Here is a 22,920-nt window from a genome sequence, read left to right on the forward strand (position 1 = left end):
TATATAAATGTGACCATTTACTCCCCCGTGTGGACTGATACAACACACGTGTGTTTGTTTATTAGCGCAACAGAGCGCATCGCATCTCTCGTCTCCCGTAGATTTCTGTTTACTTCTGCGTCAGCTCGAACTGTCTTTCTCCGTCTTCATTTTGCCCCGTACACTGAGGGAACTATATTATGATAGATCCATGCGCTTAGACACGCTTAAACGTGGGCACAAACCGCACGCGGCTGCAGGTGAGCGGTAGGTGTGTTTTATGATTGATACGTGGCAGGACAAATGATTTATCCACGTCACGAGGAAATATGATAAAAAAATTGCTGAAAAGAATCGTCCATACCACCTTTAAAAATGTATAAAATGCGATTCAATGAGTGACAGGATATGTGGACAGGCATACAGGGATTACTTAAGTAAAAGTATTGCATAAAAAAATCTACCTAAGTCATTTTTTCTGCCTGTGCCTGAACTTGAATACTTCTTCCACTACTGTCAGTTTGGTGTGTTCATTTTAAATAGTGTACATGTATTGTAGTTTATCTTGCATTATATTGGTAGTGAATATGTTTTATTCTACTGTTGTTCTTTCTTTTAGGGCTGCAACACTGACATTTTCTTTTTGTTCTTTTCTTGGCGTGTCCCAGGAAGAGGAGCTGGCGGAAATGGCCTCTCAGCAGTATTATGTGGACTATGGGCCGGAGCTGCACTTGGACCGGTTGCTCGGGCTCATCCCCTCATACATCCCCGACCGAGAAATCTCCTCCAGCAAGAGTCCTGAGAAGTGGCTCCAGGTGATCACTGTGGCTCACAAGAAGGTACGTGTCCTGGACCGCTGCTGTGCTCAGTATATGCCGAGGGTGCGAGTTTTTCATACAGGCACAATATTTTGAATATGCTCTTTATCCAGGGATCCACAGGTTTGCTTTGGAGCGGCTTGATAAGATCAACAAGTGAAATACAAACTGGACCTTGCAAGGTCTAGCTTCCAGAGCAGCCTGGTTTGCTTTTCGCTCCCTGTATGTTTTAGTTAAAGAGGAGGTGAAAACAAGAAGGCAAAAAGCAGATATAAACAGACATGAAAGCTGTAAGCAGTCATCAAGGGTGACCATGGAACAAGGCGCTTCAGCGAAGGGCTGCATACCAACCCTGGCTTTAAATGTGTTTAAAATGTCAGAGATAAATGTTTCCAGGGGGCGCTGGTGAGTAATAGATAGAGTAGCAATAGATAGATTTGAAATGTACATTGCAATGTGTCCAGCTGATCAAAATACACAAACGCCTTATTGGATCCTTCTAAATCAGTCAATGTTTGCCATATTTATAAATGTATGACCACAGCCCGAGACCTATGCACAAGTTTTGATTCCACATGTGTCCTGATGATGAAGTGCGAGGGCTTGATTTTGGAAATCTGCTAATTGTAATTAAAAATGGCCACTGTTTTGCTTGATTTCACATACACAATACTTGTACCAAATTTCTTTAGATCAGGTCAAATTGTGTTCACTTCCTATTGACTTTTTTGAGGTGTGGCTCTGTAGAAATAAAGGCTGGTCTTCATTGACATTGTTGTGTCAATGAATTTCATCCCTTTATAACACATTTTTGTCCCATTTTAAATTTGGAGGGGGTGCTGGAGAATCATGTTTAAAGATAGACGTTTACTTCACATATCAATATGTTCAAAATACACAAACGCCTCATTGGGGCTGTCAAGCATGTTACACTTTATGTTGCTTCAAAATGGCTGCTTTGTTAACTGACCACACCCTGAGACTGATGCAAATACTTTTGTCTGGATGATGCTACCTTAAGTTAGTACATTTTAACTTAGTAGGGGGTGCTGGAGAGTCATTTTAAAATATAGAACTGTAAGTCACATACCTTTTATGTCCAGCTCATCAAAACTCACAAATGACCCAAAGGTCCGTCCAGATACAAGCGTGTTTGGAATTGCTGCTTCGTTAAGTGCTCGCTATGACCGCGCCCTGAGACCTATTCAAATGATTCTAACAACCTTTGACCCCGGGTGCACAGTGGCAGAGTGGTTGGCCTCCCATTAAAGAGATCATGTGTTCGATTCCCGGGCCAGACTAACATCACATGATCTCTCTGGGTGGAGTCTGCATGTTCTCCCTGTGTTACCGTGGGTTCTCTTCAGGTTCTCCGGCTCCTCCCACCGTCCAAACACATGCACGTGTTGGGCAAATTGGCAACTGTAAATTGCCCCTGGTGAATGAAAGTGAGAGTGAACGGTTGTCTGTAATATCCATGTCTCCGTGTAAATCCTGCGACGAGCTGGCCCCTGTCCAGACTGTATCAAGGGTGTATCAAAGGCCCAAAATCATTGGGATTGGCTCCAGTCACCTAAGGGGAACAGCAACATGAATGAACTTTTTGTCTACATTTCCCAAGATGCTCTATGTTTTCATAAATGTCATTTGTCTCAGATCAAAAGATTGGCAAAATGTATTTAGATTTTTAAAAGAGCGCCACTTTATGTAAATTTGAGCGGAGCTTTAATTTTGTGCAAATTTTTACAAGTTTTTGCAAGGAAACTACTTCCTGCTTCTGAAGCGTGCAGGCGCTTTCCTGCTCGCTCCAGCTATCGCTGCTTTCCTTATTTATTTTGCTTTCCATTTTTGTCTTCCAAACATTTTTTGTTTATGACTTTTTCAAGTAAACCAAGGATTTTAAGAACATTTTTACAGTTCAACAACATATCTGACGCCAGCAACATGATGAAAAACTGACTCTTGTGAACGCTGACATAAATATCAGCAAGAAATTCATGAGCTACAAGCACGGATATTTGCTTTAGAATCAGAGAGAGGACTCCAAGATACAATTCCAGTGTCATCCAGTGGTAAGAAGTCGACATTGTTTACAAGAAAAATGGCTACTTTCAACCTGAATCAGAGTGTCGTTCCCAAAACTTTCAGACCAGTCTTTTTCTTGGAACAAACTCGGTGCAAAGCCTAAAGGCAAGGCAAGGCAAGTTTATTTGTAGAGCACATTTCATACACAAGGCAATTCAAAGTGCTTCACACAGCAGGAAAAATGCATTCAAATCACAAAGAAATTACAGAAATACAATAAAATTAACTAAATTAAAAATTATCAATCCAACTGATTTTCTAAACTAATAAAATCACAAACAAAAGTGAAGAGTGCAAAGAAAAAATCCTTTCAGTCAAACACAGCGAAACAAAACTGTTTTTAGCTTAGAGTTGAACATTGTCAGAGTAGAAGCCTGTCTCACATCTTCAGGAAGACTGTTCCAGACTTTAGCGGCATAAAACTGAAACGCAGATTCCCCATGTTTTGTCCTGACTCTGGGCACCAGCAGGAGGCCGGTCCCTGAGGTCCTCAGAGTCCGAGATGGTTCATATGGTACTAACATATCCAAGATGTACTTTGGTGCTAGGCCATGGAGACACTTGTACACAAGCAGAGCTGCTTTAAAGTCTATTCTCTGAGCTATGAGTTGGCCATTTAAAGGGAAATCTGTGAGCTGTTGGTAAACAACCTTTTCAAGGACTTTGCCCCAAAATGGCAGATTAGAGATGGGCCGGTAATGACTCAGTACTGCGGCATCAAGACTGCTCTTCTTTAGGAGAGGCTTTATGACCGCAGTTTTCAAAGACATTGGGAATGTTCCAGATTGAAGCGACATGTTAACTATGTGAGTGATGGTGCTAACAAACTGTTCAGCACAGACTTTAGAAATCTGGACGTTCACACATGGAGCAGCTGTAAATGAACTCAGACTGGTGATGATCTCATGGACAGTTTTGTCAGTTACTGGTGCAAAGTGAGTTAGCTCTAAGTGTCTTGGTGGTTTTAGGGTAATTTTTTGCATTGTGGGATTTATAGCATTTTTAATGCCCTGAACTTTGTCATTAAAGAATAATGCAAACTCATTACACTTGGATGTGGAAATGAGTTCTAACGGCAGCTGAGCTGGAGGGTTTGTTAATCTGTTTACTGTGGCAAACAGGACACGCGAGTTGTTACTGCAGCTTCCAATTATTTCAGAAAAATATCTTTCCCTAGTTCTACATAAGATTAGGTTGTACATGTTCAGCTTTTCTTTGTAAATCTCTTTTTGAACCTGGAGCTTTGACTTGCGCCATTTCCGTTCGGCCCTGCGGCACTCCCTTTTCTGTGCCCTGACCGAATCATCATTTCTCCACGGCGCCTTCTGCTTATTTTTAACCATTTTAGCCTTTATAGGGGCGATGGTGTCCAGAACATTCAAAACACTAGATGTAACAGAGTTCAACAAATCATTTACATTAGAACATGAGACATTTTCAAAGTTTATCATTTCCATAAACAGTGCACCTGTGCCATCACTTATGTGTCTCCTCTGAACAACTGCAGGACCAACCGGAGGTTTGGGAGAAACAGACAGGTCAAAGAAGACACAGAAATGATCAGACAGAGCAACATCGATCACATTCACATTTGAAATATTTACCCCCTTTGTAATTATGATATCTAGAGTGTGTCCTTTGCTGTGGGTGGGGCCTCTCACATGCTGAGTAAGACTGAAGGTTTCAAGGACAGCATCAAGCTCTTTAGCGTTTCTGTCACAAATATTATCAACATGCACATTGAAATCACCTGTAATGACCAAACCATCAAAGTCTGTGCATACGACTGAAAGCATCTCAGTAAAATCATCAATAAAACTTTGGCAGTGCTGGGGAGGCTTGTATAAAACAATGAAGAGAATGGATGGAGACCGTTTTAGCTCCATTTTAAAGGATACATACTCAAATGATGAAAACACCCCAAAAGACAACCTGCGGGTAATTATTTCATCTCTAAAGACAGCACAGACTCCACCCCCTTTTTTGTTTTCTCGTGTTTCAGATTCAAACTTAAAGTTGGGTGGAGCAGATTCTATCAGAACTACATTTCCTGTGTTTTTGTCAAGCCATGTTTCAGTTAAAAACATAAAATCAAGATTATAAGAAGAAATAAAATTATTAATTAAGAGAGATTTGTTACATACGGATCTGACATTTAGCACAGCAAGTTTCAGACTAGTTTCAGTGAGACTGGGCTTTATCTTTTCACAGGGAATATGAATCACATTTCTCAGATTGGGCCTGACTCGCATTTTGTTTTTCCATCTGTGTGATGATGTGACTACAGAAATAGCACATAGGGCCCCGGGTTGGTTTGATTTTTAATGTGACAATAAGTCCCGGCAACGCTGAGACCCAGTGCATCCTAGCTATGGGAGATACCAGGTGAAAGGCGAGGTTGGATGGGTGGTGGGGCTTTTGTAGCCAAGGAGAGTTTGGGACCAGGTGAGAGGCGAGGGGGGATGGGTGGTGGGGCTTTTGTTGGTGTAGTCGGCATAGCCCTTGCTATATTGGGCGTGAGTGGAGCCATCTTAATGCCTGATTTGATCAGACTTTCAAAATGGCTGGGAAGGCCCATGGGTGAGAGTGGAGATGAGAAGGAGAATGATGAATCTTTAGTGGGAGTAGATTTTGCAGGGGGAACTCAGGGCTGGTGTGAAGGCAGGGGCGATGACAGGGATGTTGTTGGGCCTGTCACAGATGGGTCCAAGGCCTTTGAAGATTGTTCCTTTGCTGGAGGCGGTGGAGGTGAATGTGGAGCAGCTGGAGCTGAATCATTTGCTGGTGGTGGTGGAGCAGCTGCTGATGAATCCTTTGGTGGAGGCTGAGGTTGTGGTGCTTTTGATGTTGAAACATTGGCTCGGTCTCTGGCTGATGGAGCAGGAATTCTTCTCTCATTCCTCTCTTCTCTAACTATCTGCTCAGGACCCTGTCCAGGCCCAGTCCAATGTCTCAGAGCGTGGAGCAGGTTCTCTGTCAGCACCCTCACTCCACCTCTGCATAGGTGGGGGCCATTTCTCTTAAACAGGTCCTCTCGTTTCCAGAATAGATAGAAGTTCTCAATGTAGTGTAGTCCTCTCGGGGAACACTCTTTGGACAGCCATGTGTTCTGCTGAAGAAGCCGGCTAAACTTGTTTATCCTCCTGTCGATGTTTGGAAGAGGTCCACTTATGAATGTTTTGATTTCCATTTTATCAAGCACGTCGAATAACTTCAAGAAGTCTTTTTTCAAAACTTCAGTCTGTTCCCGCCGCATGTCCACTGCACCCACGTGCACAATCAGCTGTTTAGCTCCTCCATGCTTAGCCATAATATTTGGAAGGAGTGACGTTATCTCAGAAACAGTGGCGCTTGGAAAAGAATGTGTGTTTATCTTTTCATGCGTCACGTGACTTATCGCGCCGTCCCCAACTAAAACAATCTGCGTGACCTTGGCTGTTGGTACAGTTCCTCCTCGCTGTATTTTGGCCACGTCATCTTTCCTTTTTTCATTTAATTCCATCTCTGAAAGTGGTAAAAATCTGTTGGTGAGCTGTATTTTAGGTGACTTCACGTTATCTTTGTATCGTTTAGGCTTTGCTCCAAGTTTGTTCCAAGAAACAGCCTGGTCTTTCTGGTTTTTAGACAGTTTTGGAAACGACACAGAGTCACTGCGGTTTAGGTTGAAAGTAGCAGTTTTTCTTGTAAAAAGTGTGCTCTTCTTACCGTCGGTTGACACAGGAATGGTATCGTGAAGAACTTTTTCAGATTCCAAAACAAATATCCGTGTTTTCAGCTCATTAATTTCTTGTTGATATTTCCGACAGCGTTCACAGTCTTTCTCCCTTCTTCTCCCGGACATGTCGCTGGCGTCAGATATGTCGTTAAAACTGGAAAAATGTTCTTAAAATCCTTGGTTTACTTGAAAAAGTCTAAAGCAAAAATGTTTGGAAGACAAAAACTGATTAAAAAGCAAAATAAATAAGGAAAGCAGCGATAGCAAGCGGAGCGAGCAAAAAAGCGTGTGCACTCTTCGGAAGCAGGATAGATAATGTAATAATGAAGTATGTCCACTAAACCATACAAATATAATGTAAAGTCACCTAAAATACAGCTTACAAACTGATTTTTACCACTTTCAGAGACTGAAGTAAATGAACAAAGGAAAAATGTAATGCATGACGTGGCAAAAAAGGCAGCGACAAAGAGAGAATCTGTGTCAAACGTCAAGGTCACTGAAAGGCTTTATCTGATTTGAAACAGCGCCACTGTTTTTGAAATAACGTCAGTCCTGCCTAATGTTTTGGACAAACACCGAGGAGTTAAACAGCTGATTGTGCTCGTGGTGCAGTGGACATACTTCGGGAACAGACTGAAGCAACGAGTGAAGTTTTTAGATGGCCTGAGAGAAATGAAATAAAGTATTTTCAACACCACATTTTCAGGCACCTGTGATCAATCCTAGCATGGATGATTCAGGAATCTGTCCAACGTAAAAATAGTTTAGTTGATTGTCATGTTACTTGAAAATGATATCACAAATCACCTGGTTCATTTTTTTTTTAATAGTCAGATTGTGTTAAAGAAAGCTCAGATTAAGTCTAAAGCAGCGGCGGCTGGTCCATTATTGGGCCATAAACCCTTTTTTTTTTGACTACGTAATTTTTTTTTGTGTTTAAAAACAATATAATTTATTCAGAAATATCTTATATTATTATTAGTGTATAATAAAATAATTATATATATATATATATATATATATATATATATATATATATATATATATATATATTCTCTCAAATGCGATAAAATCGTCCGAAAAAAGTGCTTTTGTTTCGCAGCTTTTGCGATACAAAAATGTGTGTTCAATTGTGTAACCAAAGCGCCTAAAAGTACTGATCACTCGTCAATCGATCGTCAATAACGGCCTGACACATGTAGGACACTGTGTTGTCATGACGACTCCCGCTGCTGCCTCAGATCAGAGTCTTAAAGTGGGAGGAGCCACGTGCGGTAAAGTTAGCGTCACAGATTCAGATTTCCGAGGTCAATAACTCCTAAACGCAAAAGTCTTTACAGATCATACACATGCCAAACACTCATATTTACACTGCCAAGTGACACGACCTGGTTTTTAACAGTCAGATGCACATTTGGGGCGCAGAGAATTACACTGGTCCGAATGGGCGGAGCCGAGACGAGTGCTTAGGGACCGTCATCAAAAAGTAAAACCAAAAATGGAAACGTTTTAGCAGGAATGGAACGTCAAATGGAGCGGTTTGAATAACACATAATAACAAATAATAATGTGAATAACACAATAAATACACCATGATGGACGCTACAGCAACCTTTGTTTTTCCATCAGAAAATACCATCTGAAAATGTAAAAGACAATTAATATGTAAATGAGACTCATGCAAATAGTCATCTGATGATGATGATATGGAAGAAAGTTGTAAATAAGACCATCTGACTTTGTGTTAATTAATTTGTTTAAAAGTTGATTTGTTGAGAGATTTTTATTTTTTAAATAGAATGATTACAAATACATTTGAAATAAATAATCTTAATACATTAATGGAAAATATTGATTGTTAGTCACTTGTGTTTTGCTGTGCAACTTGAAAAACTTAATGAATTGTTCAGCAGCTGCTGCTATAAAGAGAACATCCTTCTTCTGAGCCCTGATATATGATCACATTTGTTTGCGCGCTGTGCGGTTTGCTGCGTGGCGCAGCCTGCGTCACTTTTCTTCGTTCCCGTGGGGCGGTTTGAAAAGCAATGGGGATTTTTAGCCAATCAAATCACAATCAAAAGTGACTACGTCACTATGGAAAAAGCCATAGGAAAATAGCGACTGTGGGTCGCTTTCTCGAGCGCCCATTTTAACGTAGAAGGAGCTACGCTTTTTACTCTGGATAGTGGAGAGACACAGAGCAACAGGCGTGCGCACCCATGTACACGGCACACATCACAGGATAGCTGCACATTTCCCTGGCTGCACATGCGTGGTTGATATGCCGGTGTGTGATTAGCGAGTTCCTTCAGTTACAGTACAAAAATGACCACAGAGAAAGACTGTTCGAGCTGGCTCAGAAGAGAGGGAAATTTGCGGAGACAAAAGATGAGATGTGATCCGTCGCGCTGACAAACAAACGCACGTGTAGCAGCAGAGCTGTTGTGTGCTCACGCATGAGGTCTGATGGGAGGTGGCCTCTTGAAACAGGAGGGTGGGGGTTGCTTCAGTTCTCAAATCTGCAAAAAATCCTCTATTATTCCTTTAACTTGAGTAACAAAGCTACAGACAGAATAGGGCCTCCAGATGATGAAATCATGTGAAAAGTATGGATACTAACCGCCCCTGCTCCCTCTTGTGTGCACATGCAGGGAGTGCAAAGCCGCAGGAGAAGCTGCTCTCAGAAGGTGAAGGAAGACGTGGTAGACTTTGCTCGGCTCAAATGGCCTTTACTCTTCTCACGTTTCTACGAGGCCTTCAAATTTTCAGGTGAGAGAAACATCTATATAACTGGTTTGGACCTGGTTTAGACCTGGTTTGGACCTGGTTTAGACCTGGTTTAGTCCTGGTTTAGACCTGGTTTAGACCTGGTTTGGACCTGGTTTAGACCTGGTTTAGTCCTGGTTTGGACCTGGTTTAGACCTGGTTTAGTCCTGGTTTGGACCTGGTTTAGACCTGGTTTGGACCTGGTTTAGACCTAGTTTGGACCTGGTTTAGACCTGGTTTGGACCTGGTTTAGACCTGGTTTAGACCTGGTTTAGTCCTGGTTTGGACCTGGTTTAGACCTGGTTTAGTCCTGGTTTGGACCTGGTTTAGACCTGGTTTAGACCTGGTTTAGACCTAGTTTGGACCTGGTTTAGACCTGGTTTAGACCTAGTTTGGACCTGGTTTAGACCTGGTTTAGTCCTGGTTTAGACCTGGTTTAGACCTGGTTTAGTCCTGGTTTGGACCTGGTTTAGACCTGGTTTAGTCCTGGTTTGGACCTGGTTTAGACCTGGTTTAGACCTGGTTTAGACCTAGTTTGGACCTGGTTTAGACCTGGTTTAGACCTAGTTTGGACCTGGTTTAGACCTGGTTTAGACCTGGTTTGGACCTGGTTTAGACCTGGTTTAGTCCTGGTTTTGCAGTCTATGCAAGTTGCATAGGGCCGGCTGCTTTGCAGGGCCCTGCATCCCTGCATACCAGGTTTGTAACATGGTTTGGTTTCTACTAAGGATCTTCCACTCCAGGTTGCCTCAATGAACTGGGCCCAAAATGAATCTGACCCTTTTGAGTGGTCAACCACTCTGCGCCTCAAATCTACCTTCCAGGCAATCTGCAACTGCCTTGCCTCCTCTGCCACCTACATGTCTGATTGATGGGGAATCTTCACACACCGTGCGGCACCTCCTGCGTTCCAGACGTCGTGATGGAGGCCTCCAAAAGTTGCTGAGCTGGGAAGGCCATGGTACGGAGGAGGGTTTGTGGGTGCCTGCAAGCTTCATCTTGGGGCCTCTTCTCATTCAAATTTTACATGAGCAACATCTGGACCAGTCCTCTCAGGTCTCCTGCAAATCCAGTTGCGAAGCTCACTTTACTCTTCCTCCTGCAGCACTGGATGAACCATCAGAGGTGATGGATCAGGGGCTGGTGATGTTTCTCTGTCTGGAAAGTGACTCTGACCTTTGGGTTTCGAATGTGCAAGAACTACAGCCTCGTCAAATAGTCAGGGCTAGAAATGAAAAAACAAAGATTATTCCAAACTGACAAAACTGAGTGATATTTGATAGGGCTGCACTCTGCTAAGGATGACGGTGACCTGCCCGGCCTTTCTTTCCTCGACACGTCAAGAGGAGTTAATCCAATTGTACAAAAATTCCCTTTTGCAGGAAAAGTGTACAGCAGTTGGCGCTGCCTCAGTCAAGAAGCCAGTTTTATCAGTGATCCAAGTTTCAACTTCATCTCTCACGCTGACACAGTCCCCAGATTGGAGAAGACAATCTGGACAAACAGACAAACACTGGCCAATCTCCAATAAAAGCTGATGACTGTGACAAAATGTGCCCTATTCACAGAAACCACACCCATTGCGCAAGTGTCGTAAATTCAGAGAAATGTCTATTGAAGATCGCAGACAGTTTCTAAAGGAAAATGATCTTGCTTTAAATGTTGTTCTTCATCATTGCACATTGCACAAAAAAATTGTGAAGCCAAAGTTCAATGCAGTGAATTCAAAAGTGAAAGACACATTACTGCAATGTATCCTGGACCTGCACCTAGCATCGGAAAGACTGAGCCCCGTCCTGAGCATGGCGGGGAGGAGAAAGAAACCGAATCTCATCTGCAAGACACAAATGAATCTCAGCCACATGTCACCAACAACTGCACAGATGTGTGTGGTAGAGGCCAAGCAGAACGCTCTTGCTCCAAAATATGTCTTGTCAAAGTGAATCCAACTGGCCAAAAACACAAAGCAGTAAAAATGTATGTCATCCTAGACCAGGGGTGGGCAATTATTTTCCTCCGAGGGCCATATTTGAATCCAGGCCAGTAGCGGAGGGCCCGCCCGCGATCATTGTGTGTGGGATTGTAGATCTGGGCCTCTATTGATCTGGTGTTCAGGTCCTGCTCCTGTCCTGCCATGATCAGGGCCTCTGTCCTTCAGACCGACTCTTTCTAACCATTGGTTGGATTTTGTGATATCAGCCAGTTCAGTTATGTTCCAGTAGTACTCCCATGTAGGGGCGTGTCCTCCCATGAGGGTCCCTCCAGCACCTCATCATCAGCACCTCTCACTGAGCATATCATATATATATATATATATATATATATATATATATATATTATATATATAATGCCCCAGGAACCGCAGGAATGGTTTAGCCTCTGACTGCAGTAGTTGGTCTAAGGCTCGTCTGATAAAATGTGCTGGACATCATGGTCACGGCGGAGGCGCCCAGTGAAGGAGGGACAAGTGCACCTCCCACCTTATCAGGAAACGCCCCCTGATGCGCAAAAAACAAAGGTCCTGCTGGCAGGCAACTAAGACGGACAAACAGAAGTTTCCAGTGCAGCTCGTTTCTACAGATTCTCCATCCCAGAGAAAAGAAGCAGCGATCAACTCACAGCAAGCCGATCTCAGCATTGTAACCTTAATTTGCAGAGTGGCAGATTTACAAGCCGTGCTTGTCCTCCGGATTGGAAGATCAGCACATTGCTGTACTGGTGTGACCAAGAATATGAAGCTCTATGGAAAATGATGAACATTATATTGTGCCGGAGGTTCCTGTACAGGCCTTAATGGCAGATGATAAACGGTAGAGTCGTTTGGAGGAAGTAGAGAACTGGTTCAAATCTGTGCTCACGACCTTGAAATAACTAATCAATACATATAACCTAAACAACTTTAAAAAGAATGTTGGGCTGAGTTCAATAAAGTGCTGCAGACATGCACATAGTACATGGAGCACACATCGCAGGAACGAAGTCCATCAAATAATGACTCAAACTGCAGCAACAATCAAGGACGTGACTGACATTGTAACTGACATATGGAATATGGAGAAGATTGCATTTGAACATAACTTGAAATTGGACAATTTGACCGACTTTGGACCAATTGGGACATTCACTTAGGAGTTTGTGTGCCTTAGTTTGATCAAACTTATTGTTACTCATTTAACTTAAACCAGCACAATGACTTGGTTAAGTTAACTCTAACCCTATGTAACCACAAGAAAATATTACAACATTGTTAATTAATTGTAGAAAAGATTGAGTTGCGGTCATCTGGACACTGTTTTAGAAAAGCAATCCGTGCACTGACTCCCAGCATCAGACTGCAGAAAGGACAGAAATCATCAGTGTAAAATGATTGTACATTTGGGGATGTTTGAGTTACTGATCAAACACTGTCCAGGGGCCAAAATGATGAGGGACCGTGTGCCAGAGCCACACACTGGCTCTGCTGATTGGACAAGGATATATCTGGGCATATTAATGCATAGTAAACTTCAACTAGACTTGCTTTGTTTTCCTTTTTGTTGGCAGTGCGTTGCCTAATAACCGGCCGTCCCTGATTACACTGCAAAAAGTGATACATTTAAATTACTTGAATAAAGAACATAGTACTTCAAGTCAAATAAACTCCAATCAAGATCATTACCATCAAGATAACTCTCATTTAAAGAAAAATAATTTAACTTTTAGTTACTTTTAGAATGCTGGGATCGATTCCCAGGTGGCTTGGGGCCTTTCTGTGTGGAGTTTGCATGTCATGTTCTCCCCGTGTAGGTTTCCTCCATGTGCCCACTAAAACATGTACTATAGGCTCCTCCCCTATTGGGGCCAGGACTCAGCTGTAAAAGAGAGTGGGACTCTCCGTGGGACTTTCCAGCTTAAATAAAGGTCCATAAATACATACATTTGCATCTTGGATATGAGCTTTCTTAGGACCTTGTGTGACCTCTGTGACCTCTGTGACCTCTGTGAGCTCTGTGACCTTGTGTTACTCGTGTGTTCGTGTGTTGTGCCGACAGGGCCCAGTCTGCCAAAGAACGACGTGATTGTGGCGGTGAACTGGACCGGAGTCTACTTTGTGGACGAGCAGGAGCAGGTGCTTCTGGAACTCTCTTTCCCAGAAATCACTGCGGTTTCCAGTAGCAGGTAAATCAAGTCTGGTTTATCTGGTCTTTATTCAGTTTTTAACCATTATTCTAACACTGGTCCCCCATCAAAACTGAGCATTAGACTCGTTATGAGCATTAGTCTCGTTATGAGCATTAGACTCGTTATGAGCATTAGTCTCGTTATGAGCATTAGACTCGTTATGAGCATTAGACTCGTTATGAGCATTAGACAAAATAACATTAGACTCGTTATGAGCATTAGACTCGTTATGAGCATTAGACTCGTTATGAGCATTAGACTCGTTATGAGCATTAGACAAAATAACATTAGACTCGTTATGAGCATTAGACTCGTTATGAGCATTAGACAAAATAACATTAGACTCGTTATGAGCATTAGACTCGTTATGAGCATTAGACTCGTTATGAGCATTAGACTCGTTATGAGCATTAGACAAAATAACATTAGACTCGTTATGAGCATTAGACTCATTATGAGCATTAGACTCGTTATGAGCATTAGACTCTTTATGAGCATTAGACTCATTATGAGCATTAGTCTCGTTATGAGCATTAGACTCGTTATGAGCATTAGTCTCGTTATGAGCATTAGACTCATTATGAGCATTAGACTCATTATGAGCATTAGACTCATTATGAGCATTAGTCTCGTTATGAGCATTAGACTCATTATGAGCATTAGACTCATTATGAGCATTAGACTCATTATGAGCATTAGACTCGTTATGAGCATTAGACTCATTATGAGCATTAGACTCGTTATGAGCATTAGTCTCGTTATGAGCATTAGACTCTTTATGAGCATTAGACTCATTATGAGCATTAGTCTCGTTATGAGCATTAGACTCATTATGAGCATTAGTCTCGTTATGAGCATTAGTCTCGTTATGAGCATTAGACTCATTATGAGCATTAGACTCATTATGAGCATTAGACTCATTATGAGCATTAGTCTCGTTATGAGCATTAGACTCATTATGAGCATTAGACTCATTATGAGCATTAGACAAAATAACATTAGACTCATTATGAGCATTAGTCTCGTTATGAGCATTAGTCTCGTTATGAGCATTAGACTCATTATGAGCATTAGACTCATTATGAGCATTAGACAAAATAACATTAGACTCATTATGAGCATTAGTCTCGTTATGAGCATTAGTCTCGTTATGAGCATTAGACTCATTATGAGCATTAGACTCATTATGAGCATTAGTCTCATTATGAGCATTAGACTCATTATGAGCATTAGACTCATTATGAGCAATAGACTCATTATGAGCATTAGTCTCGTTATGAGCATTAGACTCATTATGAGCATTAGACTCATTATGAGCATTAGACTCATTATGAGCATTAGACTCGTTATGAGCATTAGACTCATTATGAGCATTAGACTCGTTATGAGCATTAGTCTCATTATGAGCATTAGTCTCGTTATGAGCATTAGACTCATTATGAGCATTAGACTCGTTATGAGCATTAGACTCATTATGAGCATTAGACTCGTTATGAGCATTAGTCTCATTATGAGCATTAGACTCGTTATGAGCATTAGACTCATTATGAGCATTAGTCTCGTTATGAGCATTAGACTCGTTATGAGCATTAGACTCATTATGAGCATTAGACTCATTATGAGCATTAGACTCGTTATGAGCATTAGACTCGTTATGAGCATTAGTCTCGTTATGAGCATTAGACTCGTTATGAGCATTAGACTCATTATGAGCATTAGACTCGTTATGAGCATTAGTCTCGTTATGAGCATTAGACTCGTTATGAGCATTAGACTCGTTATGAGCATTAGACTCATTATGAGCATTAGTCTCGTTATGAGCATTAGACTCATTATGAGCATTAGACTCGTTATGAGCATTAGACTCATTATGAGCATTAGACTCATTATGAGCATTAGTCTCATTATGAGCATTAGTCTCGTTATGAGCATTAGACTCGTTATGAGCATTAGACTCATTATGAGCATTAGACTCATTATGAGCATTAGACTCATTATGAGCATTAGACTCATTATGAGCATTAGACTCGTTATGAGCATTAGACTCGTTATGAGTATTAGACTCATTATGAGCATTAGACTCGTTATGATCATTAGTCTCGTTATGAGCATTAGACTCGTTATCGTTATGAGCATTAGACTCGTTATGAGCATTAGACTCGTTATGAGCATTAGACTCATTATGAGCATTAAACTCTTTATGAGCATTAGACTCATTATGAGCATTAGACTCGTTATGAGCATTAGACTCATTATGAGCATTATACTCGTTATGAGCATTAGACTCGTTATCGTTATGAGCATTAGACTCATTAATAGCATTAAACTCTTTATGAGCATTAGACTCATTATGAGCATTAAACTCTTTATGAGCATTAGACTCATTATTAGCATTATACTCGTTATGAGCATTAGACTCGTTATCGTTATGAGCATTAGACTCATTATTAGCATTAGACTCGTTATGAGCATTAGACTCATTATGAGCATTAGACTCGTTATCGTTATGAGCATTAGACTCATTAATAGCATTAGACTCGTTATGAGCATTAGTCTCGTTATGAGCATTGGACTCATTATGATTACAATTAAATACTTCAATCAACATATAGGGTCGGCCAGCAAGGTTTGTTTGTCTCCCCAATGTAATTCCCTTTTCTGCCGTTAGAGGTCGAATAACTGAATTAATATAAAGAATGTGTTTGTGTTTTAAAACATGAAATCCTGAAGCAGAGTTAGTGTGTGAGCAGTTATAACGAGCCCTCGTTTGTGTCGAACATTTTCCGAGCCTACGACAAGCAAAATGTTTTTGTCACATTATAACTTGGCCATTTTAAAAGATAGATATTCAATTCACATAATCAATATGTCCAGCTCATCAAAATACACAAACGTCTCATGAGGTCCATCCAGATACAAGCATGTCTGAAAAGCTTCGTTATGAGCTTGTTATGAGACTTATGCTAATTATTTTAACAACTTTTGACTCCACATTTGTCCTGATGATGCTCCCACAGTGTAATGATGAAAACCCCACGACAAGTTTGTTAAAATAGGGGTAAAGGAGGAGAACATGTGGTGTAGGGTGTGGCCAACTTTGACGTAGACTATTTAAATTTTGCACGGACCCCAGCTACGATGCAAAGTGTTTTTTGATACACGAGAAACATGAACATGAGTGAAGAGAAATGGATGCGGTTTTTGGGCTTCTTGCGATGAGGGCTGTAGGCTCCCGTGCCTCAATAGCCCCATCTAGGACAGACATTTGAATAACAATTAGAAGAGGGTGGAAGGGGGGGGCACAAAGTCACGAACACTGATGTGTGTGACCTGGTTGCCTAACTGTCCAGCTCCCTAACTTCAGATAAACTTATCTTAATTCCTTGCCATTCTAAACAAAATGATAGCATACCTCTAGCTGAAAGCATGTTACCGTGACAACCTGACAAATACTGCCATAGACTTACATGTGTTTTGGTTTAGAGGCACTTATTCTCCACATCACTCTATCTTGAACCGTGCGGTCCTGAAAATGTTAAATAAAGTAGTATAACGTTGGTACTGTTTGTGAGGGAGGGGTGATGTAGACGGGGGGATTAGAGGTGTGCTCTTCACAATGCTTCATACCCCGAGGTCGCAAGGGGGACGAGAACCTTTATCACCTCATGTGGCTTTAATTTATTATTATTCATTTATTATTATTTTTTTCTCCCTTAAACCACCCCAATTTTGAACACATGAAGGTTAATGAAAATGCAATTTTTTTTATACCCAAAATTCAGGATCAGTGAAAAATATGGTATTCTGGTGTCTAAAGAAAACTGACTCGCTGGCGCCATCTCAAATTTCAAAATACCTCATGTCAGGACAAGTAAAACAATTATATCATGACCCCATCCTAAATCCCACAGGGAGTCGGCCATTGTGGGCCACCAATTTCTTTCACATTTTAAACCTCCTCCTTACATCACCTCATATTCATTAGCTCTCCTTCCTTTTGATTTCTTAACTCCAGCACACATTTTCAATTTATAAGGAGCGCTTGAGCTTTGGTCACCAAAGAAATCAAAGAATTGTGAACAAACCAATGACCGGTTGCTCTGTTCGTCTAGGATGACATACAAACTTACATCTTTACTGCTTTGTGTCTTTGGCCAGCTGGAGGCACAACTCATATTTTGGAGCAAGATCTGTGCAGTTGTTGGTGAATTGGGGCTGAGATTAATCATAAGATAAGATAAGATAAGATATTCCTTTATTGTCCCACATGGGGAAATTTCATTGGTGCAACGCAGGTAGATACAGAGGTAGATACAGAAGAACAGATCACTCATGAATCTCCACATTGGGGTTGTACTTGAACTTTACCCGCATTCTTGTCACCATGGCAACGTTTGTCTGCAGTTTGCTACAAAACATACATACATACACTTACAAACATGACAGCGTTATATAGTAAAAGTTTGAAACTCACTGAAGAAGCTGGCTGTGGGGAGCAGGAGACTGGCCTTGTTCTCACAGGTCCATGGTCATAGCCTATTGTAAATTTGCTTACAATAATAATTGCCGTGGCTCTGGCATAGATCAGGGGTAACATGGAGCTGTGTTTTACATTGGAGTCATAACTGGCCTAAAAACAGAATCTCTCTTTAAACAAAAATAGAGGTAAAAGGTTCAATTTACCTGTAATATACAGCAACATTTTGAAGGTATGGGGCCATTCAGATGGTGATACGCGAGTTATAGCCAGCCAACAATAGGATATCTAAGGCCCATCACAGAGCTGTTAGGGTAACAAAGAAGATTAGTTTCAGGAAAAAACTTGAAAACACTACCAACAAATAGACAACCAGGACAGGCTATTATCAGGAGGTTCCGCCCATCCTACTCTGAGCTGATGAATAGCAGAGTTCTCAGATCTGCAGATTGTAATTACTCTTGGACTGGAGAGAAATACAGTGTCCAGATGTCTACAACTTCATTTGTTTCTACATTGGAACGCTCCTGGACTAATGAGGGATTCCATTTCAAGTGACTAAAATCGGGTACTATTTGGATCGTCTCATCTGCACAGAGGCAGCAAACTGCAGGGCCAGAGCTTCACCCTGGCCACCATCAAAGGGGACGAATACACATTCACCTCCAACAATGCTGAGGACATCCGTGAGCTGGTGGTCTGCTTTCTGGATGGCCTGAGGAGGAGGTCCAAGTACGTGGTGGGACTGATGGACTCCCCCAATACCGGTGAGAGGAAAAGGAAATGTAGAAAATGCTTAGATTTATGCCATGTTTAATTACATAAGGATGTGTTCATGTCCTAGTTCTAGCTTGATTTATTGAAGTTTTAAATCTTAGAATTTTTTTTCAAAAATATTTAGCACTTTTCATCTGCATGTAAAGCCCTTTTAGGCTTCATCCATGTTGAATGCTAATATAAGATTTGTTTTACTACTGAAATGTGTGCATGGGACGTGTATGAGTTGACATTAGTGAGTGTTTGTCTGACCAACTCGGTTTGAAATTTGGTTTTGGGTCTAGTTTGGATGTTTAGTCCCACAAGATTGTTCTGAAGTTGTGAGTTTTTGGACTAACTGTGTGCAGCGGGAGCAGACAGTACTTTCCTGCCCTTCTGTAAGGGTGACCTGATCATCCTGGATGAGCACGAGGGAGAGCAGGTCCTGACCTCCGGCTGGGCCCATGGACTCAACGACCGGACCAGGCTCAGAGGAGACTTCGCTGCAGACCTTGTCTATGTGCTACCCACCATCACCCGGCCTTCGTATGATATTGTGGTCAGAATAACTTTTATCGATGGTATAATCAAAAACATTGGCCTTCACGTTTATGCACCTCATCTTTCACTCCTCTGTGGAGTTTAGTATGCACAGAAAGGCTATTCATTGTTTTCCATCCACTGGATTTTCAAAAGTTTCAAGTAATAGTTTGCATTCATGCGGTCATCACAACAGCCTATAGCAGTGCTTCTCAAATATTTTCTGCTTAAGGGAAAGGTACACATTATTATATTATTTTTATCTATCGTGCATGTTTTAGGGTGATGGGGGAAACCGGAGGGCCCAGAGGAAACCCACCCAGACAGGGGGAGAAACATGCAAACTCTACACACAAAGGCCCGGTCTTGCTGAGTTCAATCCCATGACCTTCTTGCTGTGAGCCACTCTGCATCCTTATGGCATAAAAAAAGTATCCATGCCCCCTCAGCCAATTATTGCCAGTATTCAACCCAAAGGACTTTAGGTATTAGCTAAGGTTCAATAAATGTGATTCACATGTTTGGTTATTTCTTTCAAAACATACAGAAATTGAAATGATAACATCATAATGTGGTTATGGAAATCTGGTCCGGTGTTATGGCAGCAGTGTAGACAACCTTGTTTTCCCTCTACAACATTTTCTATCGCTTTTTGGGAGATGTGTCTAATCTAGAAGTAACACAGACAATATTCCCAAAGCGCGCATTGATGAGGACAACAAGAAAGAACACCGCTGCTAAACAAGCCACTACACGGCCCTCACCAAAGTCATTGAAGAGACCATGGCAAAATACTTTAAAGAAGCAGAAGACAAATCTGAGGCCCGGAATGAGTGCACAACACCCTCTCGACGTACAGATCGGTCTGCAGAAGCGCGTTGCCCAAGCAGAAAGGTACCAAAAGTCCCTGGCGAGATGGAGGACAGAGATCGCAGAGATAACCTCCTTATATTCAATCTTAAGGAGGGCACTGGGGGCCAAAGTGGACTGGCTCACCCGACAAAGAACGTCCCAAGATGTTTTTCCGTCTTCTAAGACCGAGGGATGTGTGCGGTTGGGACAGGCATAAATATCACATTTTCCATATATTTCCTTTTCCTATGATAGTGGAGGGAACTGACCTTCCTATTACAGGCAGTATTAGAGGGGAAGGGTTTAGGGGGGGTACGGGGTCTGTGTTATGTGCTTTAGAGTATACGCTGTCCATGTTTGTGGACTGGAGATCACAGCTTTCTTTTTGCATGTTTGTATTGTTTTGTTGTAAAAAGTTTAACACAATGTTACAAATAGCTTCTTTTAATGTTAATGGCATATTGGGTCCAATTAAACGGCCAAAGATACTGACAAAGATTAAAAAAAGAGTAAATTGACATTATATACCTACAACACATTTAAATTAAACTTTTTTCACAGAGGGTCGCGTTTTCAAACTTATACGGAGCAAAGGGCCACAAAAAACCTCAAAATGTTGAATTTTTGCATTTGTCATAGTTTTGATGCCTCCACACCTTTAATAAGACTTGGAACATTAATATTAGGTTGCTATAACATCAAAATGCTTCAATCTCTCCAATTTTACAGTAAAAAGTACTACTTTTTGTTGTTGAGGGCCGCATTTGGCCCCCGGGCCTTAGTTTGGACATGCCTGACTTAAACCATCAAAAATGAACACAATTTGGATATAACAAACTTTACTAATGTTCATACAGGGGCAAACAGAAGAGTGATTTATGACTTATTGATCTCAAGTAGATTTTTGAACACCAAGATAAAGAGGTTTGTTCTGGTCAAAGGAACTCTTAATGGTGTTTACTTTGATGAAAGTTTATGCTCCACCAGGAGGCGCTCTCACTTTCTATACTGATGTTGTGGATCTGATTGCAAACCACTCTGAGGAAACCCTTGTCTGTGATATATATATATCTGGAGGGAGATGAACCCTACTGCCCACCAATATACACATTTTTACAACCCACATAAGATTTATACTAGAATAGACTACTTTTTTATTTTCAATAAAGAAAGGTCCAAATTTACAGAGGCAGACACAGGTACAACAGACCCTAAGTGCTCATGCTCCTGTTTACATCACTGTTTATCTGGAACAGAAACAAAAAAAAAAACACTTTGGAGATTTAATGTTAGTTTACTGGTAATACCAGTTTCACCCACAATTTGTTAAAATTATGACAAAGGACATTGAAACGTTTGTTGAGGAAAATGACAATGGTGAAGTTTCACCACCCATCCTCTGGGATGCAGCTAAGGCAGAATTGAGGGGCAGGGTCATTGCTGTCGCCTCAGCCAAAAAGAAACAAAGGCAGTAAAAAATTGACAATTCAGAAACTAAAGCTGCTGGAGGCTAAAGATGCTGGAAACAAAGATCTGCAGATATAAAAAGACAAGGGGTGAGATTGATGATGTGGCCTCAGAGAAAATTATTTTAAAAATGCTCTTCACCAAACAAAGATCGTATGAAAGCGGTTCAAAATTCACAAAATGATTGGCCTGGAAATCAATAATGAAAAATATTGGGGCCCATATCGTCCAATATCAACAATTAACGGTCAATTGACAGACTCTCCGACCTTGGAAAGAGGGGTGAGGCAGGGGCATTAGACAATGTGAAACAATTTATGATATTTCAATTGATGGGACAGAACATAAAATTGCCTGCTGCAGATGATGTCCTACTATATCTGACCAAGCCAGAAAATTCCATACCAAATGTGAATCATTTCCTCCATGATATTGGTCCAATGTCTGGATACAAATTGAATGTACAAAAAACCTGACATTTTCTCTTACTCATCAGTTTTAGAGAAAAAGCTATACTCCTCTTTTCTCCACCATAAAGAATTCAGAACTATGTACTTGGGCCTCAGAACCCCTGCCATGGACACAATAGATGATTACCGTGGAATATAATTCTGGCAGCAGGAAAAAAGGCCATCGCAAGGAAATGGATGACACAAACAAATTTGAACAACTTTGGGCGAGACGGGATGTTTATGTTGGACTTAGTATGCCGTGACTTTATTTATGTTTAACCATATTGTGCCATTATTATTATTCCTCATTACTTATTAGTATTATTGCTTACTTTCTTTTGCTCTCAGTTTGTGTCCCTGGCTGTTGTGTTTTGTGTCTCTGTAAAATTAAAAAACTTGAAAAACTATATTAAACATATTTAAATGCTTTTGTGTTATGTACTCCTGTAGCAGCACCCTGGTGTACTCCTGTAGCTGTATCCTGGTGTACTCCTGTAGCTGCATCCTGGTGTACTCCTGTAGCAGCACCCTGGTGTACTCCTGTAGCAGCACCCTGGTGTACTCCTGTAGCTGTATCCTGGTGTGCTCCTGTAGCTGCATCCTGGTGTACTCCTGTAGCTGCATCCTGGTGTACTCCTGTAGCAGCACCCTGGTGTACTCCTGTAGCAGCACCCTGGTGTACTCCTGTAGCAGCACCCTGGTGTACTCCTGTAGCTGTATCCTGGTGTACTCCTGTAGCTGCATCCTGGTGTACTCCTGTAGCTGCATCCTGGTGTACTCCTGTAGCAGCACCCTGGTGTACTCCTGTAGCAGCACCCTGGTGTACTCCTGTAGCAGCACCCTGGTGTA

At 41.4% G+C, this 22,920-nt stretch overlaps 1 protein-coding gene across 1 annotated transcript in view; it reads left to right on the plus strand.

The window, feature by feature from the left end:
- LOC140361268 (unconventional myosin-VIIa-like) overlaps window positions 1-22,920 on the plus strand; it is a 247,547-nt gene that overhangs the window by 163,467 nt on the left and 61,160 nt on the right. Inside the window, exons 31-35 of the mRNA XM_072447021.1 lie at window positions 648-818; window positions 9,252-9,369; window positions 13,398-13,524; window positions 18,602-18,771; window positions 19,129-19,319. Coding sequence (XP_072303122.1) covers window positions 648-818; window positions 9,252-9,369; window positions 13,398-13,524; window positions 18,602-18,771; window positions 19,129-19,319 — 777 coding nt within the window. The remainder of the gene's footprint in view (window positions 1-647; window positions 819-9,251; window positions 9,370-13,397; window positions 13,525-18,601; window positions 18,772-19,128; window positions 19,320-22,920) is intronic.

This window comes from Eucyclogobius newberryi, unplaced genomic scaffold (genome assembly GCF_026437365.1).
Source record: "Eucyclogobius newberryi isolate DKJ021-1_F unplaced genomic scaffold, fEucNew1.0.hap1 SCAF_15, whole genome shotgun sequence".
Lineage (NCBI taxonomy): Eukaryota > Metazoa > Chordata > Actinopteri > Gobiiformes > Gobiidae > Eucyclogobius > Eucyclogobius newberryi.